The sequence below is a fragment of the Mus caroli genome, chromosome 1 (assembly GCF_900094665.2).
Source record: "Mus caroli chromosome 1, CAROLI_EIJ_v1.1, whole genome shotgun sequence".
NCBI lineage: Eukaryota > Metazoa > Chordata > Mammalia > Rodentia > Muridae > Mus > Mus caroli.
Window position 1 is genome coordinate 152,668,539 of NC_034570.1, and position 27,860 is coordinate 152,696,398.

General features: G+C 40.4%; 1 protein-coding gene across 6 annotated transcripts in view; it reads right to left on the reverse strand.

Moving 5' to 3' along the window:
• Positions 1-27,860, reverse strand: part of Dnm3 (dynamin 3) — a 462,213-nt gene that overhangs the window by 89,947 nt on the left and 344,406 nt on the right. For all 6 annotated transcript variants that reach the window (XM_029478106.1, XM_029478097.1, XM_029478095.1 and 3 more), the window contains one exon: positions 2,550-2,661. In XM_029478106.1, the coding sequence (XP_029333966.1) occupies positions 2,550-2,661 (112 nt within the window). The remainder of the gene's footprint in view (positions 1-2,549; positions 2,662-27,860) is intronic.

Consider the following 27,860-nt stretch of genomic DNA (forward strand, 5'->3'; position numbering starts at 1 on the left):
GAGGCTTGTGGCCCTACGGAGGCCGGATTTCTCCAGCTTCGTTTTAGAAATGAAGCTTGGGGAAGATAAATAGGCCAGCTACTCTCCAAAACTCAAGGTTTATGAGTTTGTGAAATTTATACAGAGGTGGTTTGACATTTAGTGCCTGTGCTTGAATAGCATGCCCTGCTTCTCATCACACCCAGCCCCACCAGTCTCTTACAGATATGTCCTTATTGTCATATGCTGTGCCATCATTGGGACTGATACCCTCTCACGGCTTCTCATCTTAAGAGTGACAACCAAGCTGTTCACCATTACTTTAGGGCTATATCGTCTGGTCCCCGAGCATCCTCTTGTGAGCCAGAGGCTACTGTGTGCTTTCTTCAGAGTGCCTAAGCACACGCTCCCACCTCGGTGCTCCTCTGTGGCGATGTGGTTGGCTTGGCATTTGCTCTGCCTCTGCCAAGAATTCTCTCCACAGCACTTACTCTTGCCTCTTCTCCAAGGAGCCTGCATAAAGAAGCCTCATTCTTTTCTAAAGTCGAGCTAAAGTAAACTAAAGCTGCCTGACTTTTCTAAAGTAAAGCTCCTCTCTCTTACTGGCTTTTCTGTGAACTTGATTGTCCCCAACCCTGTCTTCCATGTTAACATTGTTGAGACAGGATCTCACTCAGTTACCCAGATGGTCCTTGAGCTTGTCCAGTAGCTCGGGGCAGAATGTAGATTTGTCATTTTCTGGCATCAGCCTCACAAATAGTTAGAGCTGCAGGTGCATGGTAGCTCACTTACTTCAAACAGAACTTAGCACCCACTTAAACAATGCTGTACAATAATGGCCAGCTATGCACCCATACGATGACCTATGCACCCATACAATGACCTTATGGTTCAACTCTCTTCCTGATGCTTAGGATGATGAAAATCATGGGCTTGGAACCTTTGGTGCATCTAATTAAAAAAAGAATTAAGTACAAATGCACTTTAATACAAAATATTTATGTAAGTAAACATTCTATAAATAGTGTGTATAAAAGTATAATGATTTGTAGTCTAGACAAGTGTCACTCAGAATTTTGAGAACTGTTGATATAAAGTCTTGAGGGAAGGATCTGCCTATGGGAATATGTACACACTGAAAGGACAGACAACAGAAAATTTCAAAGATACACCTATGTACCTTGTCAACAAGAAATTGTCAGATTTAATTTCCCCTTTGAGGGCACAGAGCTTGTTTGAAAGAGTCATTGCTTTAGGTACTAACTAGAGAGGTATGGAATCAAGGGGGAATGTCTAAGTTTGAGCTAAGATAGGAGGGGAACACCTTTTTGTACAAATCTTGATTCTGCGCCTGGAACGTCATTAAGTTCCAGTATGCCCCTAGGATGTGAAGCTCCCCCACATGCTGAGCGTTTTAAGTGTCCCTCTTTGCATCCATATGCCAGACTTGGAAAGACTTGTGCCCTACTTGGAGCATAGGAGAACTCCCACTGTGCATGATCAGCCCTAGAAACATAGAGCCAAGTAGGAACTGGGAGGGTCATGCTATAACAGATCCTCAGGGAGCAATCTTAGCAGGATAGGTCTAAGAACAGGCATGGATCGTGGCAAGATTTAGAGAGCAGCATGTGGGTAGGGAGGGCAGGAGGGAGAAAGGAAGGAAGACAGAGAGAGGATTGGCCTGCAGAAAGGAGAGGGAGAGACAGAGATACACAGACAGAGAGACAGAGACAGAGAGACACAGAAAAAGAGACAGAGGGAGTGGCCTGGGGATGGGAGAAGGAGAGACAGAGATACATAGACAGAGAGAGATAGAGACAAAGAGACAGAGAGATAGAGACAAAGAGATAGAGAGAGATACAAAGAGACACACAGAGAGAATGTTGAAGGCTGGCACACTATATTGGTTGGTGTGAGCAAAGGCAGTGGAGGGACTTCTGAGGTCTAATTTCAAAGGCGCCTGTGCAACATTACATTTTGTGAAGAACATGAAGACAAGTTCTGTTTATTAACTTGGAGGAGAGAAGTGTCTCCCAGACACTTGAAGTATATTAATAAAGATAAGTGGGAGAGCTGTGTATTTTTTCTGTTCTTCACACTCATAGTGACATTATCCAGAGTCTGAACCAGACATAACCAGGGATACAAGTAATACTGACATGGTAAAAGAAAGCTTTTAGAGAAATAAGTATGCTCTAAAATGTAAATATAAATATAAAATGTTATTATGATTATTGCTGGTATACTTGTACTCTACCAGCTGTGGGATACTATATAGAGGACACCAACTTTTTAAATAAAATTAAAATACTTCTCTCGGTCTAAGAGAACATATGGTGACTAAGAAATGAGATAGTTTTCTGTAGCAAGTATACTCATTAGCTTTTGAAGAAATCTGATTGAGGAAATAGCACAAAAGTCTGTATGTGAAAAGAGCAATGGAACATCTTTTTAAAGGGGACAAATTAAGTCACAGAGAATACTTGTTTTACTGACATACAGAAACTGGTGCATCTTCTTCAGCATAGCATGCAGTGATTTCTTTCCAATAAGAAACATATCCGACTTACTACAGATTTATCTGGGTAGACCCCAGCTCTGAGCAGAGACGCCTTCCAGCTGTCCACGTCTTCCTGGGAATCACAGGCCAGCTCCAGGAAGCGATAGTCTTTGTATACATTCCTAGAGTTAAAAAAAAAAAAAAGAAAAGAACCAAATATGCATTTAGCTAAGAGCCAAATTCAAAATGATCTCAGATCGTTGCAGACACGGGTGGCAGTTCAGAAGGGTAGCTCTCTGAAAACCACTAGATGCAAGCACAGATGACTTGCTGTATTTTAAAATAACAAATGAGCTCTGCTGTGTGCTTCTCACAGGATTCTTTTTAAATAAATCATACAGTGAATATCTCACAGTTAACAGGGATGAGATTTAAAAACTAAAGAGCCTATAGAAAGAGAACATCAAATTTTTAAATAAAAATGAAACCTTTTTCTTGGCCCAAGCGTGTAGAGGTAGGACACTGACCCAGCATGAGAAAGACCCTGTGTTCAATTCCCAGATTCACAAAGACCAAAGACACACCAGAGACGCTGGCTATGTATGCTGGTAGGCAGTGCTCTGGAGAAAGCACTTGTGCAAATCACCAGACAATGGCAAGTTTTCGTAAGCTCTTGTGCAAATCTAGTTGACTAAATAGCTTAGAAATCTTGGAAATGTACAGTAATGTTCCTATAAATCTAAAAAACATGAAAAAAAAAAAACCCAAAGAAACAATGTCTACAACTTGCTGAATTCAGAGGACAGATGCTCCTCAGGGTGTAGGGGAAAAAAAAAAAAAGCATGATCACTTGTGATGACAGGCAAGATGCCTCTTGTTGTAGCTTTATAACTAGGACAATATTTTATATTTTCTTCTGGATAACAAAACAACACATAATATGTAATCAATTCCAGTATGTGAAATTTTGGAACTAGACAAAAGAATGAAAATAAGGATAACCATCCAGGTTCCACTACTTATAGGTGATCTTGTTTCTTATAGTTTTCCATTCTGAACATTTTTGATACAGCCAAAATTCACTCATCTTTCCTTTCTAACGCTGTCTTAGTCCCGGAGTGCTGGGGTCTCCTGCTGCAATTGGGCTGCACTTCCACTTTCACCAGAAGTCTCTTCTGGGCTCTCTTCACAATGCCAATCTTCAACTCTCTGCATGATCCTTTCAATCCAGGGCTTCAGCGGCTCCCAAGACTTCTTTGCTCATTGCCTTGCCTTGGCCTCTCACAATGGCAAGCCTCAGTTGCTCCCCAAGACTCACTCATGCCTTCAAACCAGTATCGCCTGAGAGACGGACACTACAAAGTTCAGCTGTCAGCACAAGGTACAGTCTTGGCTGCCTCTTGAGCACAGCATCTATGTGCTGACCCTAAGGAAACAGCTCTAGAAGATTTCACCTCAGTGATGCTGGTCTCCTTTTAATCACTACTAATTTCTCAGCTCCGGATAACCAACATTAATGTCCCCAGTAAAGCACTCTTTTTTTTTTTTTTATATTATTGTTTCTCTCAAAAAGAAAGTATTTTTATAATGAAAAAATTTAATATAACATGAATAAGATAAAATACAATATTATTTGATAAAATATTCTACATTAAATTTTATAGTCATATGACTGACAATACAAAATCATGATTTTAAAATATTTAATGTATCATATGTATAGATATACTGTCAGTTCATATTAGTGTTCTTGGTTTAATGTTCCACAATTTTAGAAGTGTGCTATACAGGATCCTCATTGAAATTTCCCACTAATACAAAATCCTGATTCTTCAGCCCCAGCTGACCAGAACCACATATTCTCAATTTAAATATCAAACACCCCCAGTGGAGACTTTGCCTCTCTCTAAACCTTCCCAGACCAGGCATCTATCATTTATTTGCATTCCTTTCAGCACCACCCTCTGGTTTTCCAGGCCAGGTTTGAACAACAGCTGACCAGGCTTGGAAACTCAATGATTTTCTAGCCCAAAGTTGCAAAGTCCTTCCACAAATCCTTCCCAAAACAACATGGTCAGGTCTGTCACAGCAACACCTAACAGTCCAATTTCTGTCACAGGATTTCTATCAGTGTGATGAAACACTAGAACAAAAAGGAATCAGAAAGAAGATGCTTTCTGCTTTTGGGAAAGCAGAAACCAGGAGAGTAACAAGGACTTGACAAGGTACATGGACAGACCTCCTGAAATTGTGATATAGACAGTTTAAATGTTGAATAGATAACTGCAAGAAAGAAGGATAGATCTCTTTCGGATTAGAATGTGCAGTTTTGAAGATCCAGTGATGGAAACAGTCTAAATGTCCTTCAGCTGATGCATGGATAATGAAAATTTGGTACATAATGAAGACATGAAACTTGTGAGACAATGAATAGAGCCAGGTAATATACTGAGGTTACCCAGAGTAGAAAGCCAAGCACCGCACTTTCTCTTGTGGATCCTATCTCTGTATCTTTGGATGTCAGTAGATCACTTGAAGTAACTGAAGATACCAGGAAAGTAAAAAGGGACCATGGGGTGGGGGTGGGGAGCTCTAGAGATAGGAATAGAAGGGTGGATACAGGTGCTTTGAAGGGGGAAAAGGGAAAGATGGGAGGAAGATTTACCTGGCATATGGGAGAGGGAGGGCAACATAGATGGAGAAAAGGGAAGGTGGGATACATAACAATTAGAATGTTTGAGAATATTTTCCCATTACATAGAAAATCAGTTACCATTCAGGTGACAACACATACACAGTGCTAGACTGGACAGACTTGAAAAATCACATTCTTTGTTTCCAAATGATGGTAGGAAGAAGAGGGAGAAGAGAAGAAAGAAGAAGAAGTTTCTAAAGGAAATAGTGCAAGCCAGGCATGGTGGCATGTGACTTTAATCCCAGCACTCAGGAGACAAAGCCAGGTGCATCTCCAAGTTTTAGGCCAGCCTGGTCTACAGAGTGAGTTCCAAGACAGCTGCACATTGAAATCCTGTCTCAGAGAATGCAGAGATGAAAATGAAAATGAGATGAAAAAGCAAATGAACCATATAATCAAGGATGGTCCTTAAATCCCAAACGAAGCAAGGATATGACTTATGTAGAAGGTAATAAGATGTCGAAATACTTCCCATCTCCACAGTGGGGCAGTGGAAAAGCTGCAGGGGGCTGGAAAACCCTAGATGTTTTTACTACTTAGGAAAGGAAGGAAGGAAGGAAGGAAGGAAGGAAGGAAGGAAGGAAGGAAGGAAGGAAGGGTCAGTGTCTTTAGGGAAATCTTAAAAGATTGGAAAGTCAAAGCAGATCATTCATGTAGTTTAAAAGGATCAATAAAACAGCCAAGTCAAACATGACAAAAAGGATACACACATCCACAGGTGTTTTATCATCCCAGTAGCTACTACACATGATTCCAAACATTGGGAAATGGGGGAAAGAAGTGTGCAAGATTCGCCCCCCAGCAAAGAAGAAAGGGTCCATAGCTCCAAATGTAAAAGAAACTGAGAAAATATCTAAATCAGATGTTTTCTGCAACCTGACCATGAGATATCAGAGTATGAAAGAAATTAATAACATGCTAATAGTAAGCACTATTGGAATCTACTCAGATCTAGACTATCCAGAACCACAACAAAACATACACTACAGGCCAGCGAGACGGCTCAGAGGGTAGAGGCACTTACTAACAAGCTTGGTGACCTAAGGAAGAGAGAGTCGACTACAGAAAAACATCCTCTGACCTCCACATGCACACCATGGCAATCACATGCTCCCACATACATGACTCCCCCCCATACATGCATGCTCATGCACACATATACACATACATACATAGACTACAGCACTATGCTTAAATGAGTCACTTTGTGTAAAAGGTCAGTATTAACTTCAGGGCATAAAAAAAAATCAACTGATTTTTCACAAAAGTGTAGAAATTGAAATGGGAAAATAATTTACATTAGAAGTAAAGCCTTTAAAATGTGTGGAAATAATGAATTTGATTATGTGATACCCAAAGCTGTAACAAGTTAGTGTGTGTATGCATTCTCCAGATAGTAACACCTGGAGGTACGAAACACCACCTTTAAATAGCTCTGTGAATTTCTAAGTGACTCTCCATCAAATCCTTAAACATTATTTTCAATGAAGACGTTGATCATCTCTTTGTTAGCCTTATGGATACTCTTTGTCTTAAAGTCATTATTGACAGTAAAAACCAGATCCCAACATTTTATTACATATTACCCCCGATGGGCTCTCACTTTTATTTGCATTTACCCAACATTCACATTTCCTTTTCTTTGTTTTTTTTTCCTCCCTAACTTTTTTCTACTTCAAAACACCTATTTGTTGAAAACTCCCAATAGTAAACTGGATTTCATTTTTCATCCCAAGCTGTAAACCATCACCTATGAGTAAGAATGTCTCTCTGATGTTTATTTCTTGCCATGGCTGTATGTTTGCTTTTGGGTTTGTCATGCTGAGATACACATGGCTTTAAAAAAAAAAAAAAAACACCTTTATTTTACTATTTCCTTTGTTTGTGTGGAGACATAAACTGCCTTTTGGGCTTTGACGTTTTTCAGCAGTTCTCAGTTCTGGGCAAAATTGATCATCTTCCAGTTTGCACATCTTGAGTTTATTGTTGTATACTTGATGCTCAGTAATAAAACAATCACCCCTCAGGGGCTGGAGAGATGGCTCTGCTGTTAAGAGCACGGGCTGCTCTTCCAGAGGACCCGGGCTGATTTGCATCACCCACAAGGCGGCTCACAACTGTGTGTAACTTCGGTTTAGGGGGATCTAATGCCATCTTCTGGCCTGTGTCAGCGCAGGCATGCAAATGATACACAGGCATCCATGTAGGCCCATACACATAAAATAAAACTATAAAATAATAAAAAAAAAAACCCTCTGACTTATTAAAGTATTTTAAAGCTGCCTCTTCACTGCAGAGCATTAGCTGAGTTGCCTAAGTGTCTGTTGACCTAGATTATTTAAGTACAGCTGTTGTCTTTTAAACATTTGACTTTATTTTTACTTCTGTGTTTTGTTTTGTTGTTTTTTGTTTTACCATTTAAGCAGTGTTTTTGGGAGGAACTTTGTATTCATCTTGAGGAAATATTTATTGTCAGGATTTCCCCATTTGGAACATTTTCCCTTGGACTCATTTCTTTACAACACAGCTAGATGTCTAGATTCCAGAGGGCACAACACCCGCTGTTTCCCAGATGCAGTGGTGAGCCAGGCCATAGGGGCTTCTTTAGGTTATTCTTGCTAGCATGCAGGGGTCATTGATATATAGTTAATTCAGTTCAGTTCATGAGTTTTATAAGCAGTTGACAGACATCTCTGGTGTTTTTGGCTACTGAGGTACAGCAATTGACGGAGCAAAGGCAAAGAAAAAAATCTGTCTCTCTCTCTCTCACTCTCTCTCTCTCCCTCTCTCCCCTCTCCCCTCTCTCCCCTCTCCCCTCTCCCCTCTCCCCTCTCCCCTCTCCCCTCTCCCCTCTCCTCCTCTCTCTCTTTAACCGTCTTATGAGAGGGGGCCATCCCACTAGATCTCTAAGGCTACTCTGAAAATTGGGTCAAAGAGCTGTTTTCATAGATGAGGAAATAGATTCAGAGAGAGAGCTGGGGGACTTTCCCTGAATCACAGGCCAGCTAACCAGTAGACCCAGAACCTCCCCCAGCCCTCAGCATATGACCTCTCTACAGCAGCTGCATGGGTGGAGAAATACATTAATGGATGAAAACACAGTGGAGCAGACTGGGTCATGTTTAAAATCATGTAGGGTTTTTGGTTGTTTTTTTTTTTTAATTTTTGACCAGATCTTGATTTTTATAGAAAACACAAAATATAAACATTGAAAAGATAAGCCACAAGAAGTAGGGTGCATAATTTCAGAAAAGCTGGGATGCAGCTCAAGGAAATAAACTGTCCATGTCAAAGGAAAAAAGTTCACTCTGGGAAAATTAGAAAGGCTACACCTTTGATCCTGGGCAGAAAGGGGGATAGTTTATTTAAAGAGAATAAAACAATACATTGCTTTTAAAGGATCTAATGAAGCCCCTACTGTTTCTTCAACTTTACTAAGTAGGCTTCCATTTGGAGCTCTTTCCAGCACTCAGCCAAGGCTCCTTTGAGATGCAAAGGTGTGGGGTGGGCAAAGCTGGAGACTGTTGTCTGGAGAGCCCTTGGCCAGTTGGAAGGCAGGAGACGCACAGTCCGCACAGACTTTCCACATTCTCTGTGAGGCTCTGAGGAATCCAGCTTTGGCTCCACCACACTGACCTTTCTCCAGGGTATTTTCTTTCAGGGGTTCTTCACACGGAAAATCTTATTTTTTTCCCCCTTAAAGGACAGCCAAATTCTTGAGAGGGAAAATAATTATCTGGTTGAAATATTAGAAGAAGGTCAAAGGCTTCTGGTGGCTTTGGCAGCTTTGTCTCTACCCAGTTCTAAAGCCTCGTCCTAGGCCGTGTCTAGACAGCCAAGGCGAGTTGGACACAGGTCTGAAACACTGAGCTGGCCTGATTTACTGGAAGGCTCATAAATTCTGTCCAGGAAGCTTCCAGGTTCTCACCACATGCTGTAGCTGTATAGATAACCCACAGCAATTTGTACCGAGTGCATTTTTTTGTTTAGTCTATTTCGGCTGCAATCATGCAGATATGAGCTTCTGAATCACTCTGCTCTGAAACCAAGTTATGTGTCCCACAGCTCGAAGAACTGAGAAAGTGGTTGGGGTGCTGAAAAGCGAGGGAGGGAAAGGCTCAGCCCTTAGGTAAAAGGCTTTTTAAGTGCTCTGCTGAAGTGAACAAGACCGCAGGATGAGCTTATGTTTTGATTAGCTGTGAAAAAAAAATGTTCTTACATGTCAGAAGAAAGCTCCTGGCTGTTAAAAGATATAAAGTTTAATTCCCTTACTTCTTTTCCATGTCTCTTCAATCATCTGACCCCAGCTATTAAACAATTAAGAACAGCATTTCAAAATAATCTCTTAACAGATTCCTTTTTATAATTTCCGAGGTGTTTGATAATATAAATGCTTTTAGGAGTGGGATTTTGCTGGATCCCAAGGTCTCCACATAACACTAGAGTTTAACACACAGCACCACATTTGTCCCAGGCAGACTGCACAGCCTGACAGAGAGGAATGAACCCAGCTTCCTCTACGCCGCCAGCCATAACTACTCCTTCCAGTATCTGTGATTCTGAAAGGTCAGTCATGCTGTCTAGCTGACTAACTGGCAATTCATGGCTTCTAGCAAAGTCGGGCCGTATTGTCTCGTGCTTATTAATTTTTAGTCTTAAGAGTTTACAAGACATACATGGCATTATTTCATAAACTGTAGACTTTACTGCTGAATTTAAGACAGGTTTAATTTATTATTAAAAATCTTGACTGGGCATGGCAGCCAAAGATCTATAATATCAGTACATGGGAGATGGAGACAGGAGGATTATGAGTTTGAGGCCAGCCTGGGCTACACTGTGAGACTGTGGCTGAAAGAATTCATGGCTTCATAAGCATAGCTCGCAAACTTTGGAAGCCAAGAAAGTGTGTGTATGTGTGTTTGTGTGTGTTTGTGTCTGTGTGTCCCAAGCCTTTCAGTGTCCAAGCCAACTCTTTAGTCAGTTTCTTCAAACATTTCTTAAATGTATTTCCTAGACAGTGTAGCATTTTTGGTTCTATGTTACATTTTAATATGGTTTTCTGCACGTGAGATTCGAGTAACTGTCACAAACTCCTTTATGAAATAGCATACATATGCAATGAAGGCGTTCAATGCATTTTTTTTTGCCATTTTTCTTGACAGTATACTTAATACAGGTTTGATAAACTCAGTAATATACAATAGACAGAATATGGCTAGGGCCATGAACATCGCTTAACAATCTAGTCTGCACTGTTCCTTCCTCCCCTCCCTCTCTTTGTGTGTGTGTGTGTATGTGTGTGTGTTTGTGTGTGTATGTGTGTGTGTGTTTGTGTTTGTGTGTATACTTGCTCATGCTGTCTGTGGAGACCAGAGGTTCACATCATGTGTCTTCCTCTATTCACCTACCTCCACTTCTTTTTTTGGAACATGGTTTCTCACCGAATCCAGAGCTTATCACTTAGGCACGTATTTACATAACAGTACATTTATATACCAATGAAATCACCAGTGAGAAATTCAATTTTGTTTCCCTTTTGAAAAATCTGAACAACTCAGGCTGGGAAATGGTGGTACATGCCATTAATCTGCCATTTAGCGGGAAGAGGCAGGCAGATCTCTGGGTTTAAGGCCAGCCTGGTCTACAGAGTAATTCCCAGGACAGCTAGGGCTACATAGAGACACCTTGCCTTGAAAAAAATTTAAATAAAATAAAACCTGGAGAACTCACTGTGGGCTTTTGCTGATGACTGATTCTAGAAGCTTCTGTGATCATTGCTCCCTTTATAACCATGTTTCTGCACACACCTGATACACCAGTCTTGGTAGACCTCAACTCCCTCTCTCATCTTCCCTTTCTAATCGTTTTTCTAATAAAACATCAAACAAACAATATTTTCCTTTAACTGCTGCATTCGTGGTGCTAAATGAACAAGTGACAAACCAGAATTGTACTGTTGTTATCCCTCTAAACTTGTATTTTCAATTATCAAATTGCAGCCATCTCACCATAATTCTATACTAAATCTTTTCCATGTCCTAGATGATTATCAGTTCCTAGCTTTTCTTACCTGGAACTTTTCACTGTTAATACTTAGTTGATTGCCTTACTTCATGCCTTATGAGGAACATATAACCTATTGCTAAAACTGATCACCACTCTTTCCAACAAATTCATCAATCACTTTCATTCGCAGCTGCAGAGTCTGCCTCTTGAGAGAGCTCAGATGATGAAATGGCCAAGCCATCAGCTTGTGCTCAGTGGGCCTTCTCTCCTCATGCCTAGTGCCACATACTATCTTTCTCCCTATAATCTCCACTGAACAGTTTCCTCTTTGTACTCCTTGACCACTTGTATAACATGCTCACATGCCTTAAAGACAACCATTTTAAAGCACAGTCTCTGTCCCCTCTATTCCCCAGAACTCCCCTACTTATAACAAATTTACAGCAAACACCCTGAATGTTTTCCTCCATTTTCTTCTTTCATGTCTTCCTTGGGGTTGCCCCTGACCCTTTTCCCACTGGCATGAGTAAAATGATCCTGCTTTTCTGTAATAGAGCGCTCATCCAAGTCATGGATTTATATCTATCTATCTATCTATCTATCTATCTATCTATCTATCTATCTATCTATCTATCATCTAGCCATCTATATCATCTGCATCTACATCTATGCCAAAGCAAGTGCCAACCCTTTGATTTCTATTGCCTGACTTTACCACAACAGTGCCATTTTGGTCACTGTTTCTCTCTTCAAGGATAATTTTGTCAAGACTCCTGTGATTCACATTTTTAGAATCCTGTCTTCTTCCTCACTGACAATAATTTTGTCATCTCTTTTGCTGTTTCCTCCAACTGTTTCAGCTGAAACTTTTGGAGACTGCCCCCCTCCCCCAATTATCTCTCTAGTCAGTTGCTCTCTGTCCACCCTCTTCTCCCCAATGTGACCAGAGGCTACATGGCAGAAAACAACACTGACAGTTCTCCACCATGAACCCAGACACCAGGCTGCTCATCTCTTCCATGGGTGACAATAGTAGCTCTTTATTACTCTTTACATTTTTCCTGATTCACTCTCCACACAGAAGCCACAGTGACTATCTGAGAGTCCTCACACTGTGACTAGAAAAGTCTGGGCTCTCTCTTTTATTCTTATCTCCCCCACTCTTTCCTTGCTCGAATGGCTACATCTGCACTGGCCTGTTTATTCATCAGGATGTACAGGTGCGAGTCCTTTTTCCTCGCACGATACTCTGTCCATCCCTGAAGTTCACTGTTGTCTCTTATACTGATGTCATCCACTGAACACCCCCCCCCAACAATTTTCAGTTTTCTCACTATTCATTCTCTTTGTAGCATTCATTTATATCAGTGATACAATGGTCTTAATTACTACTAATTAAGAATTAAACCTCTGCTATTAATAATGAAAATTTAATGAGCTAAAATAATAATTATTATTTATCTTTTCAGACACTATTCCCCATTTTACATACCGACGGTAAGAAAACAACAGTGCATTTAAATGAGAAATCATGATCAAAAGTTCAAAAGAAAAGGACCACCAATCCACATCAAATAAGGTATAACTCAAAAACAAAACAAGCTAAAACAAAAAAAAAGTGGGAGATATCAATTCAAAATGTTACTAACACACTACTTAGTGTAAACACACTAACCAACATTACACTCTGGATTGGAACTCACTTCATGCAAAGTCCATCAAGGAACAAAGTTCATAGTTGTGGATATGTTATTTAAAACCATAAAAACAACAACAATAGGCTTCACTGTCAGCTTTGAGGTTGGCCAGTTGGAAGATTACAAAACTATACAAGAAGAATATAGGGCTTTATAAAATCAGGAATTAATAATGAATACCAAATATGTCCTGGGAAATCTTAGGAGTCTGTCCTGGATGAATCAGGCAAGGAAACAACACTGGGATGTAAAAGAGTGGAAAGTAAAATTAGAAATGAGACATACAGCTCAACCGAGGATTCAGAGATGCCATGTCTACTTTTATGATAGGAAATTTATAAGCATCAATTATGTCAATTATGGACACAGTTTCTAAGAACTATACATAAATTAAAATAATAAAATCATGAGAGTAAACCTAGAGTATGAATTGGAAAAACTTATTCAAAGCAGTTCTTGCCTCAGAGTTTAATGTCTTTCCACCCCTTCCCACATATGTGTGTGTATGCACATGTGTCTGTGTGTATGTATTAGGAAAGCTTCTTTTATGCACTAGTTCTCAGACATGTGGAGGGACAGAGGCATGGGAAAGGGTGAGGGGACATGAGAGGGAAGAAGCCTCTGGTTCTAGACTTGCCTTTGTCTTTCCTGCTGGCTGAGATTCAAGAAGCTTCGACACAACTGATAAACCCAAAATTGCCTGCAGCAATAGTGGGTATTTTCCTAAGGACATTTTAAATGGAGATATGATTTGATTTTTGAGAGAGTATTTCACTATGTAGCCCCAGCTAGCTTGTAGCTTATTATATAGACCAAGCTGGCTTTGTACTCACAGAGATCAGCCTGCCTTTGCTGCCCCCAAAGCTACCAACTATCATTTCTCCCAAGAGAGTGCTCTTTGAATCCCAGGAAAGGAACCCCTGATACCATATACAGGCTCGTGCACATACAGGTGCTTGTACAGTTCTGTAACATGGCCGCTTGTGTGCCTTGGTATCAGCACTTAGTACATCACTACCAAGTGCCAGATTCCTCATAGCTATAGCTGCCTTCTTGATGTGTCCTGTTCAAAAATCTTGATGTCCTTTAGCTTTCTTCTCTCTCCAAGGTTCATTCTTTAATAAATGTTCCTAGATATCTGTGCTGAATGCCTAGGCATCATTCTTCATGTGCCTGTCCCCTACCTCACCCTAGGAATCCCTTTATCACCCACAACAGTTCCTCTTCTCCGTTTAGTCCAGCGTGACATGCCTTATCTGAAGCATAGCAAAAAACCTCAACTTCTGCACTTGATCCACCCCTACTGTTTTGCACTTTCAATGGATTCTTATGGTATTAGGACTAAGACAATAAACAACCTCTGTGTGGCTTGTAGGTCATCAGTGCCCAGGGTAATGGTTTGTTTCCACATATTCTTCTAACGTTAATTTTAACTGTCCCTAGATTCTCAGAATGGAGAGGCCTCTCTGTTATGGATCCTTGTACAAGCTGTAATTAACAGTTGTAATTAAATGACTGTTCTTGGCTGTTAATGTCCCTCATTATATAACTCGTTTCCGGGAAGTGGAGGATGTTTGTCTTGTTGCTGGGACAGTAGCACAGCATCAGTGCTCAGTGAACAGCTTCTAGTCATAAATGGCAGAGTGCAGTAATCGTAGAAGTCGGAGTTACCTTGGCCTCTTTCCCCTTTAAACACGTTTTCCTTGTCTCTCCATATCACCCAGAAAGGTCACTTTCACAGTTCTGGAACAAGGCCACCTGAGTGCCATTATCTAAAAGCATCGTGATTCTTTGTCTTTGAGACAAATTTCTTTGGTGTAAGTTGGTTTGATATATAACTAGTACTATATCTTTTTCCTTGACATAAGCAAAAAAATAAAAGCAAAAGAAGATGAATAAATATATAAATAATAAGACATCTTAAATAAAATTTAAAAAAATCAAATTTGTGGAAAAGGCTTTTAAATAGGAAACCTTCACAAATCACATTTACTCTAAGTGGAGCTGCAACATCAGCTGAGTCACTGCTGGCTCCAGGCTGCCTAGGCTTCCATTTCCATGGTGTCTGCCCATGCCAGCATTAATTGTAGTCATCACTGAAGACCTGGGGGTGTGGGTCTAGTTTGTAACTGGGGGTTGAGATGTAGGTAGGTTTCTCAGTTTAACTGCTAGAAATTCTCACAATAGAAAATGCTTAATATCCAAATATTCTTCCCCAAACTCAAATGCTAATCTCACGTCCTGAGAAGGTACCAAGATAAAAATAGAAAAGCTGGGAGTAGCTAATGGGTGGGAACCTGACCTTCTGGGCCTTTCCTTTAGTCTTCATTGTTTCCTCTTCTCAAAAGGAGGGAAGCTGGCTGGTTTGATTGGTGACTTATAAAGGAGAAATTGAGCAAGCTGTGCCTGCAGGACACAGGCATTCTCTACCATTCCCAGATGTCCTGGTTGAGTTCTGGCCTCTGGCAGAGCTTGCGGTTGCTCAGCTGTGGTTGTGATCCTTGAGAGCTCAAGTATGAACAAGAAATTTGGCCTCAGAACTCAAGCCATTTGTCTCACGCCATATCTGTTTGCTTCCTTGACACTGCCTGCTTCTAAAACTGTCACCAGGCACGGTTTTCGTTAAAGACAGAAGTTGAGGATGTGATAAAGTGGTCCATCCCGGGAACTCCACATGGAAGACAGGGCTTTAACAGGGAGAACTATTGATGGCTGCGGTTTCAGAGGGGTTAAAGGAGAATCAACAGAAGGCTTTCTTAGCAAAGAAGCCCAGTAGGCAGTTGGGGATGTGGAGCTGGTGTCTCAGGCTAACAAACAACAACCACACTGCATGTGGTTGTGCTGCTGGGTGCCATGTGAATTTGTTTATTTTATTTTAATATAGCTTATTAGCTTCATTAAGTTATTTCCCCATAGGAGGACAAGCCAAACAGCCACAGGTCATGTGTCTGCTTGGGCATAACCAATAGCAGGCAAATTAGCCAATATTACAATATCATAAAAAAAATTGTTGTCGCAATCCGAGCTTCATTTAGCCCAGAGCAACAAAAGACATTAGAAAGGAATAAAGGCACTGGTGAAGAAAGCAGAGAAAGAACCACAATTATTTGCAGTCTGCCTCATTTATTAGGTCATAAAAGGTGGCTGTAATGGCCTGCTTAAGCTGAGCATTTTTAGAATCTGAGGAATAAGTGCAGAGTGGCTGTGGGCTCATGCCAGCCATGTTTTATCACATGTTAGGAAAAAGGGCAGCGCAGGCTGTGCTTGCCTGGTCCCTTCCGTTCCACGTTTGTTAGGTTTGAGAATAGCTTTTTATGTCACCTTCCATTTGCATTCACGAGTAAATAGTAACAGGGAGTATTACGTAAATACAAAAGATGACACATTAACAGCTTCTAGAGAATGGGCGTGATGGAGAACCACCAGTAAAGAAGCAGTGTACGTCTCCTGGCCAGTGTCCTACAGGTCAAGAAGCCAACGGTACAAAACAGAATAAAGAAAAACCAATCCCAAGACAATATGGACAGTCTAGGTTAATTTTTCACTCCTAAACACCTAGAGAGAGAGTTAGATGAGAGTTCTTGGAGCCTGGAGCTTGTAGAAAATGTCTGTGTGAGACACTGTTAAAGAATGAACAGGACTGGAAGTGTTATGAGATATGTAGTTTTAGTCAATGGCTATCCATAAAACCAGCCTTTAAAAAAAATAATGATTCTTGATGCTGCTATTACTTAAGATCATGTCAACCTCTTGTTAAAGCCAGCTGCCTGAGCTTAAATTTCTGTTAAGTTCATATCACCTGGAAAAAATAGATTCCTATGCCACTGCTCCAATGGCTACCAAAGACATCCTGGGGGCACCAAGGGATCTTACATTATATAGCTTCATATAGAGAGATGTTTTTATATAGCTTTATACATAGCTATGCTGCCTAACATGTGTCCAGATGAGGAATATCAGACCCATGGCCCCTTCGAGTCACATGCAATTGGGCTCTGTTGTACCTACTTCACTGCTAAGCATCAATGAGACCAGGGTGAGGGTGACCTTGTCACACTGAAAGCACAAGCTTGGCTACACTCGCTGGTAAGCTTGCTGCAAAGGGTTGAGTAAGACTGGGTCTCCAGAAAGCCTGGCTATTTAGTAACTTTTGTGATGGGGAGAACTCACTAGCTCTCAATATAATGGGAGTGGAACTGGGTCCAGGAAAAAACCAAACCAACAAAACCAAAAAACAAAACCAAACAAGCATTTCCATGGTGACCTGTATTTTGTATAATGAGTAATTTGTTGTCGATCAGGTGGTGCTGATGTTCTGTGGTCAGGAGCGCCAAGGCTAGCCCTTTTATTCTGTCGGACCTTTGCGTGCACTCTTTACTCCTCCCCCTAGGCTCACCATCTGACAAGCCTCTACCCACCCTCACGGTGACCACTCCCATTTCCTTCCCTCTGTGTCTTTCCCAGTTAGCACGGACTGCATAGATGATTCTCTCTTCTCTGTACCTTTGATGCCTTCCTCATACATCTCTTGAGTTGAACTACTTTCTACTTAGGTGATCTTTAGAGCTCAAATTGGTAAACATATGAGAGAGACAAAAGTTATAGATGAAACATCCATTGTAACCAATAAAAAGGAGTAGCAGCTCATCTCTTCATTCCAGAAGGTTCTGTTCAAAGGATCTTCCATGCCAAGTATCTTTGTAAGAACTAATAGAAGCATGGATGCATTGTGTGTCTAATTACATGACATGTTCTGTATAATAGATGCTATGTTATCTATATCTTGGTTAATTTAATAGACATTTGTTGAGAAGCTATGTGCTAGGCATTATCATATTGGTCCAGAGGGATAGCTGTTGATTTAGAGAGACAAGGTCCTTGTTCTCATGAATCATAAGTAGAGGTACCATAGTGAGTGGGATGCAGGCACTAATTATTTATTTAGACTTTGCTGTCAAGGTACCAAGCAAATCCCAATGACATATCCCTCTTCCTCCTAAAATGAGACAGAAACCAGACATCTGTTTTATTCCAGTAAACTTCATCATCTCAGCAATTACTCAAAAGACTGAAAATAATTCATGACCCAGATAAAGCATTTCTTTACAAAAGCCCCAAGTGGTTTTTAAAAATTGTTTTTTTTTAAATATGTACACTACAAAGGAGTCTTTGACCAGGCAGCTGTTTCAAACAACAATGATTTCATGTCTTAAGACTAACTTTAAAATTGAGATGTCTTTGCCTTCCAGGAAAGGCCAGCAGCTGTGAGAGTCATTCACTTCTTTCTTTCAAATTTTACTGGGCTTAATTTTAAGTGAAAAATAAATATATATTACATATGAGAAAATTGTAAGCAACCTAAAACCCAAATTATTACATAATAAGCAACAGTACATTTTTAACCACAAAGAAAACACAAAGGAAACTTTTAGTAAATATTACCTGATGAAAGGGACAACATGACCCAATGACACTTAACCTTGTCCCTGCCATGCTTAGAAATAGATCTTCCCAAGTACCAATCAAATCCACACTGATTCTGATTCCAACAGGTATGGGGATGGAGACTGAAAAGGCTTCTGGAAGCAGCATAGACCATCAGCTCAGATAGGAACACAAATAATCTATGCCTTGAAGTCTGCATAGGCACAATTCATCCAGGCATAGTGCTGATGTCAGAGCGCCATGGCACAAGATGATTCTCGGGAGGGAGGGAAACAGAATGTGCCTTGGGATGACGAAAGTGGGATAAATAATTCTAAAAGGCCATGGGAAGGTGTGCCTTGTGCAAAACAGCAGGAAGACCTGGCTATCCACAGGTAGAGCACAGGTAGACCGGTCTCTTACTCTATTCAGAAGCAAAGCAAATGGTTCAAAGGTCTTAACATGAGACCTGGAATCTTAAAAGTGCCATTGGAAAACCCCTCAAGACAGAGGAAGAGGCAGCATATTTTTTAATGGAACACCAACACAGCAGGGCATATTACTAAGAACCAATAAACAGGTTTGATTGCAATAAAAATGTTACCACAGAGGGGAAGAAATGGCAGGATGAAGAGACAGCTTATAGTTTGCAAGAAAATCTTTGTCAGCTATGCATCTGATGAGTGAGTGACTCAGGAATATATAAATAACTCAAGAAAACCTAACACCAAAAAATAAAATAAATAAATATGAATTAAACAAGTCATCAAAAGAAGTACTACAAATGGCTGATAAATACATGAAAAAATGTTCAATATTTTTCACAATGAAAGACATGTATGCCTAAAGATTTTTTTTCCCCCAATCAGTATGTCAGTATGGCTGTTACTAAGGAAACTACCAATTAAAGATGGTTGTCAGGATATGTATGTGTGTATGTGTGCTTGTTTGTGTGTTGAGGAGTGTATAGAAATCTTTGCATACTGATGATATCAATATAAATTAGCTAAGCCACTGTAGAAGTCAGTTTAAAATGCCTCAAAGTAAAAGGCAAAGAAGCAAAAAACAAAAACAAGACAAAAAACAAAACCCCCCAAACCTTGAAACTAGAACTATAATCTAGTCCTACTGTTCCACTCTTGGGTGTGTACCTGAAAGAATCTAGTCAGCACACAGCAGAGCTACCTGTACACTCTCATACTCCCTGTTGCACCATTCACAATAGCTGGGTTAAGAGAACCAGCCTAGGGCCACATCGACACATGAATACATAAAGAGAGTAGAGTATTGTCCCACCAAAAGTGAACAAAGCTATGCCCTTTTCTAGAAAGTGGCTGAAAATGTGTATCAATATATTAAGCCAGACAAACACTGTACATTTTCTATTACCTTGTAGCTAGATTTTTAAAAGTCACAAAAGTATGAGGGAGGGAGGGAGGGAGGGAGAGAGGGAGAGAGAGAGAGGCAGAGAGACAGAGAGACACAGAGAGACACAGAGAGAGATACACAGAGAGAGAGAGACAGAGAGAATAACAGTGGGGAGGGGGACAAGTGAGTTGAAGGGGAGGTAAAATAGTCTAAGTGCATTGTATACATTTTTGAAAAAGCCATTATGAAACTAATATTTAATAGAAATAATATATGCTATGAATATAGCAGGCACAGTGCTACCTATGATAAAGCTTTTAACAGAGCCTCTTGCACTTCATCTGTTGGAAAATTCAAAAGGAAAGCAGAAATGGGATATGAGGAATATCTTGACAACACTGAGCGTCTGACAATCACACTAGAAAATAATCAGTGGCTAGCAAGGCCTGAGAAGGAAGGCTGTCTTAACTCTTTCTTTGTATTAGGACAGGTGCGAATCTTTGCTTGAGCTTCTATTACCAGATGAGAAAGATGAGAAAAGAGAAGGTTCAAAGATAGATCTCTATAATTCTAGCACTGGGGAGGCCAAGGCAAGAGATCATGGACTTTGAGGCCAGTCTCAAAATTTTCTACTACCATTAGCATCACAGTAGTCTAAAAATATATGCTTCCTAATGAAGTCAGAGGATGTTTTGATATAAGGAGAGGATGAATGGTTGGATTCCACCTGGAATGTCCTTATCTGCCATTTAAGTTCTTACCAGCCAGTTAAGTAAGTATCTGATGATTTCTGGCAATTTTACTCTTTTGAGTCATGTGAACTTTTCAGAATCAGCATGATGTAATGGAAGGAACATACACTTTAGCATCAGATGGAGGGGTTTAAACCCTCTCCACACTTGTTAAATACATGTCAGTTAGACTTTGAGTATAGATGAAATTCTTCATAGTCTCAGAAACTCACTCTCTGGTAGTGGCACACAATCTGTAAGAGTTGTTGCAAGGCTTTGAAATAATATGTGCATACTGTCCAGCGATGGGTATTACCAAAGAACAAATGTGTCTATAGGAGTCTCAACTCGTGTGGCCAGATTCTAAAGGCTATAACCAGAGTAAAGAGATGAGTACAAATGTTAGGTCCTCTCTGCTCTTCCCCAAGCTTGGCTAAAATGCTGGGATAAGGTATCTTGGAAGGAATCAGGCTAGATTGTCCTCTTGCTAATATTTTACATATTGGTCTGGTCAACAGGTGAAATGTAATATCTCTTGGATTCTTTCCATTTTGACAATATAGAGTTCTGAAATTTCAAATGGAGGGACTTGGATTACCAAAAAGTATTTTTATGTTTCAAGGTATCAGTGAGAGAGAAGCATAATACTGGCAAACACAGATGATCACGTGAGAAATAGAACTTCAAATGACAGAGTTTGTTCTTCAACCAGTATGAATCATTAAGAAAATCCTAAAATGTCCTTTGATGCTACATATCTAAAACTTACTACTTATAACTACTGTCTACAAAATAATCCATAGAGCTCAATGACGTGGTATGTCAATACTTTGGGCTCTGAAGGACTTTGTAGAGGCAAAGAGCTAGCCTATGAGTGTTCAGCCTTCCAACTGGGTTGGACATGCTTCAAGCATATGTCTACTGAGGAAAATGGGGATGTTGCCTCTCATGGTACATAATGCCTACTGGGAAAGACCTTTCCTAGTGATTCTCCTCTTGAGGTCGGCATTGTCGTGCTTAATTTGTGAGCCATGTAGGAAAGAAACCAATTTCAAACGGATGGTTCTGGTACACATCGTGTTTTCATCTCTAAGGACATTTCATTGGATTCCTAGGCTTCTCTCTTGAGTGAAGCGTTCATCCTTCCAGTTCACACTGTATTTCATTAAGAACACGCTGTTCTCCGTAGAACTGTCAGCTCCCTGTAAACCTCCAGAGGCTTCGTCTCCCATGGCTTTAGGTTTGCCCAAAGTGTCACGCGGCAGACTTGCTCTTCCAATTGATAACTCCCAAATACAACTCCTACATTCACTTCTTATAATTTTCAGTTTTGAATAATTAATTTCCATGCAAACTAAACTTTATCCTTCCACACTGTGTGTGCATAAGACACAGATCCTGTTAACATTTTTGATTTTTAGTTTCAATCACTTTCCTTATATGATTTCATGAATATTTTCTTGTTACATGTTATTAACCTGGGTATTTTGGGGGGTGACTTCTTACACATTTAACACACACATGTATGTAAACTTGCAAAGTAACACATAAAGTGCTATAGTATTTGCTGTCAGTTTTTTAAGGAATATCTTCAAAAGACATGGGCCTGTCTTTAAAAATGTTGGCAGAAACTTAAGAGGGAAAAATCCATTAAGCTGCTACTCCAGGATATCAAAGTTTATGTTCGCATCTGCTTATTTATTCTTACTTAGCTACTACATTTTAAGCACTGCATTAGGTCCTGAAGATATAACAGTGAACAATGAAAATGGCATGAAAGTATTAATAAGTGGTCAGTATTATGAATAATATGGAGTAAGAAAGAATGTTGGGATATTTACTTAAAACATGAAGCAGTGACATTTGAAAAGAGACATGAATTGAAGGGAGAGGGGTATAACCCAGGAACGTTTTAAGAAAGAACATTCCTGACAATTACAGAAGTCCCCAGACAGAGTTGAGCTCAGCATATCCAAGAAACAAAGCGGAGGGTGTCCCTGGAGTAGGGAGAAACATATGGAGTGGTTAGAACAGAACTCAGAGAAGCAGATGTGGAGAGCATGCAGATCATGAGAAGGAGTTTGCCTTTTGTCTGGAGCTTGGTGCCGAGACATGCCAGGGATGTAAGCAGAGAGCGACGTGATGAAGTCCAGTACATTCTGGAAGCATCTCTGTGGCTGCTGCACGAAAAGCATTGTAACCATGGAGAGCAGAGAATGGAGAAAGGACTCAGCTAGGGAGGCACAGAATGGGGAGGGAGGCGGGCTGCAAAGACAAAGTTGATTACTAAGCAAGGTCTCCAAAGGACAGCCAGCTCATAGTTCTGAGAAACCGACCGTGGAACATGAGGAAGAGTGGACTCAAGAAGGACCTGGATGTATTTGGTCTGAGTGACTTAGAGAATGTAGAAGAATTCTGTCTGGTCAGAGAAACCGGGATTCAGAGTTAAAATGTACTCAGGTAGTTAGAAAGTGAGATATGGATTCCATACCTAGGAGAAAGAAACTTGAATTTTAAGATGCCTCATTTGTTACACCCCAGATATCAATACACTATCAGAACGAGCAGGGTACGTGTTAGACCATCAGCACACCAGTGTAGGAAGGACATTTTTTTGTAATGTTTCTATGACAACATTGCTCACCAGGGGATGTGGGAACCCGCTTAAAGCAAAGACTGACAGTAACAATGAGAACGCCCAGGCACATGTGTTTTCTAGTTAACTTGTGCTGATGTGGGAATTCTTCAAGAGCAAACTCATAGACACACTTGCATATTCTATCCATGTCCAAACATAAAACCCCACACACTGGGTAGAATATTCTACTCCCTACTCAGTTAAATACTTTTTAAAGTTTGTATATTTTGAACATATAAGCTTATACTATAAACATTATATATCAAAAGGACAATAAAACATCCTCTGTCAGCTTCCAACACCATGTGAGTCCCAAGCTTTCTCACAGAGAAATCATACCCTTTAAAGGTGATGAAGCGCCTATTCTTTCATAACATACATTGATTTCTTCACTAAAGGTGTGTGTATGTGAGTGTGTGTGTGTGGGGGTGGGTGAACTGCAGTTAGGCAGGATAATGTTTATAAAACTAGACAGCTAGTGAAAATAAGCAAAGCAAAAATTAGCAACAGAGGGGGGATAAAAAGAAAAAGAAAAAGCTGGCCTAACTCCATGGGTTAAGCATAGGCAGACAGATCTCATTTCCTGGGAAAAGTCACAGTGACAACAGAGACTACCAGGGAAAGAACAGTTTAACCTCCAAATTAGAGCGACCACTGTGGTCTGCTGGGTTCCCCTCCAGCCAGCATGCCCTGGCTCTATTACAGCGGAGCTTGAGAGGTGGGAAGACCGTGTGCAGTGGGAACACAGGCTTGGACTGCAGGCTTATGCAACAAGTCATACACTGTGGCTCCCAACTGATACTGAGGGCAGAGTGCAGGAGGAGTGTTCCCATGGAAAAGGGTTTGGTGAATCATGGGTATGCTTGTGGCTTGTGGGAGAGTGGCTGGTAAGCAACTCAACACTGTGAGGTCTGCTGGAAACCATAATCCATGATCAGAACTTAGCACCTGTGATTTTTTTTTATTAGGAATATTGACTTTGGAGAAAGGGATATCTCATTCCAGGGGAAATGGGCTGTATAGTATTCCGCCGGAACCCCTTGTCATTTTAATTCCTTTGTTCTTTGAACAGATTGCAGAAGTGTACAATTCTACATCAGTCTAGGGATCACTTAGGTTGTAGTCTACATCTGAGGGAGAAGATGGCAACCTCAGGGAAGGAAGGGTAAGAGGCTTTTCTTGGCCCCTGCCTCTGAACTCAGACATGTTTTCCTTCAGTTGCAGGCCGGCTTGTACAGCAATCATCATTTCATACACACTGTGAGGCTAATACCTGGACCACCCCCTCCCAGCCCAATGCAACCTAAGTCCATAATCAGTACAACTTCAATACAGCCTCTATTTTTATCTGAGGTACATTTTCTCCTAGGAGTTTATAATTTCGTATTGGGGTAAACTGCTGCAAAATAATCCAGTGACATTAGCATTTTGAAAATGTCTCATCTTTTCAGAATGAGATAGTTTAATCTTCCTGCTAAGAACTCAAAAAGGCAATTTTCTTATTTTATCAATTATCTTTTGTGACTTTATATAAAATATCTATCTATCTATCTATCTATCTATCTATCTATCTATCTATCACCATCATTATCACCATCATCTTTATCATTGTAATTGACTGACAAATCTTTAATGTTCAACATCCTAAGTTGTAAAACACAGTGTTTCCATTCAGAACTCAAGGTTTCCTATTCCTGGTGATATCTTTCTGGCCACGTCAACCATTGCTTATATTATCAGGGGGTAGCCTATAGAGAGTCTAGAGTCCTTTCTACACAGCAGAACTTGGATTCTCTTGAGCAGAATCCCAGGGTCTATATAAAGAGTTTGGATTGTTTTCCACAAAACTCACAGGGCACCTCGTGTTTTCCCCTTCGCAATTACTCTGCAATTTTCCTAATTACTCTTAAAGTCCCATGAAATCTTCAGGGCTGCTTTTCACTACGCAAGTGAGTCTGAGCTGCAAAGCTGGACTTTGTGTGATATGTTTCTGATTATTCACACAGATTGTTAAGACTTGGGGCTGGGCACTGGGCTTCTAGGAAACTGGGATCCTAGGAAATCTCGTTTGTTGTAGCACATCCTTGATGGGCAGCCTCTTCTCCTCTGCACTTCAAGCTGTAAATGCAGAGGATAAGGACCATTTACTGGGTTTAGCATTTTCTGGGTGAAGCACCCTCAACTGCATATCCTCAATACAATAGGTAAGCCAGTCAAGCTCTCAGATGCTGCATAATTTTGACTTCCAACTTATTTATTTTCTCTAAGATAGTTTTCAAGCCATTTTTAAAAAAGCAGAAATGTTTTTAATTTAATATAACCCAAGAACTCATGTTTTTGAATGTTCGGTTCTGTGTTGGCCACACTGGTTTTTGGAGGGTGTGGAATCTTTAAGAAGTGGGAATAAGTGGACAGAGGTAGGTCCTTAGAAGGCCTATGGAGGCTTTAGACAGCTTTCCGTTTCTGCCTCACACTCTGGTTCCTGATCTGTCAGAATACGTGAGGAGCATCCCGCACATGGCCCTAGTGCTGTGAACTGAGTTGTCCAACTGTCCATCTTTTCCATGATGAATTTAACCCTCTTCTTTCTCTGCTCTTTTGTCTTAATTATGTTCTTTGGATTTCCTTGAGTTGGAGACTGGTATTTGCCTCTATGAGTTTTAGACCAGCCACGCTCTGGAGAGGAAACACCAGCTGCTCTGTGATGAGAGGTCAGAGAAGTCAGCAGGGCAAGATGGCTGCAGAGCACGACTTCTGGAATATCAGTAACACGGCCTTCTCAATCTGTTTGTTCTCATTCACAAATGGCTAGGACATGGTCACAGCAGAAAAATGCAAATATTCCCATGGATCATAAGATGATGATTAAAAATAACTATTGATAAAATAATTTTTAGTGACAAACTGCGAGTATTCCTGCCATAGTTCTATGCTCATACAGATAAGAATTGTGGTTAAACAAGGGGTATAATTAAGTATGATTTAATTAGTAGACCTAGCCAATAATTTGATTCTGTCAATTATAGGAAGATACAGTGTATTATCTGAGTTATTCTACCTGTGGAGCCCATGCTACTGTAACTAACGGTAAGTAAGAGGGAAAGCAAGGGCCCTGTGAAGTCTATCATTGGTTGTTTGTTTGGGTATGTGTGGGAGGGGTTGAACAGCAGCTTTTGGTTGCTAAGATGAACCCCTCTACTACCTTGCTTGAAACGAGCCTGATTTTCCAGATGTGTTCTGTCTTCACCATCTGCTTTAGGGGACACACTGAAGGCCAGTTTGGTAACCGATGCATTCTTAAGTTTTCAAAACTAAAAGAAACAAAACCAGACTAACTTATGTAATAGACTTCGCGTCCCTTCACGACATGAAGATAATTGTTAAATGGATGTGACGCTAAGTCATTATGTCACGGATTGCCCAAGTGCCACTTCATAGTAACAGTCCTTTGATTCTCCCAGGACTTTCCGAAGCCTTTTCAAGGGGTTTCAAGGTCACAGGGACTTTGCATCACCTTAGTTTGCTTTGTCGCTTTTTTCTTGTTTAAGGGTATGACGGTCTTTTCTAAAGGCTACATGGCATGTGATGCTGTCATTACTTGGCCAATCAGTGGAAGGTAAGCTTCCTCTCATGTGGTCTAGGACCTTTCACGCAGGCATGCACAGTGTTAGAGGTTGGCTCATCTGTTTCACTTGCGCTGTTGTGAACTGCCACTTTTGCTGTAGTTGCCATGACTTTTATGCTTCATTATCATCTAAGAAATCATGCTGCCCCCACAAGTTCCCTTGGGCATGTGTGGACACACAAGAAGCTTATGTTCTTGTCTAGTTTTGCATTACCCCAACCTAAAACCCCTACATTTTTACCTTTTTATAAAAATTATGGGTTTCTTATTTTCTTTGAAAGATGGCTCACTGGTTTAAAAATAGGAAGATGATGTGAGAACTAGTTTTCTCTACCCTGGGTGACCATAGATTCCCCTAAAGATGCTAAAACGGAGCCCAATTCACCTAACATTTCTCTGCTTCTGAAGAGGAAATCTATATCTACATATATCTATATCATCTATATCTGTATCTATCTATATCATCTATATCTATATCTATCTATATCATCTATATCTATATCTATCTATATCTATCTATATCTATACCTATCAAGAGAAACTGGACTGATACACCAATCTAAAACAAAGCCAAGATCAAGGTACCTGGATGGGTTAGCTTATGAATCTCTTGGAGTCACAGATGCCATTAATATGCGCTGCCCTATGCTACCAAACATCACTATGATGCCAGTTAAATTCAGGATTATTTTGAAGTTGACCTTCTAAGATCATTTTTATAAAGCAATAAGATATTGTAGACATAGCCATGCCACCTGAATGACAAAGGTGACTTGGTCAAGGAGAAAGGAAAAGGCTGGGAGAGCAGTTAAAGGGCCAGCCAGAGTGGTGAGGTGGCTGGCAAGTGCCCACTGCAAGTGACATCCAAGGAAGCTTTGTCGGTGGCTAAGTGCCTGCTGGTTAAAAAAAAAAAAGGCAGTATGAATAAGTTGCCATCACTTTCTAATAATTTAGTTTGAATTGTCTAATTAGAGACTTAGTTGCTACCATGAAATGCAAGATAAACTATTCCTTACAGAATTGTACTTTCTTCTGAAAATGAACAAATCTTGAGGCTGGCTGCTTATTTTACTTGTAATTATCTGGTGTCAATACTTGCCGATGCTTAAAGACCTTCACAGATGAGAAAGCACATCAAAATCCACAAATCCTATATTCAAAGGGTAGAGTTGTTTCTTTTTTTTTTTTAAATCA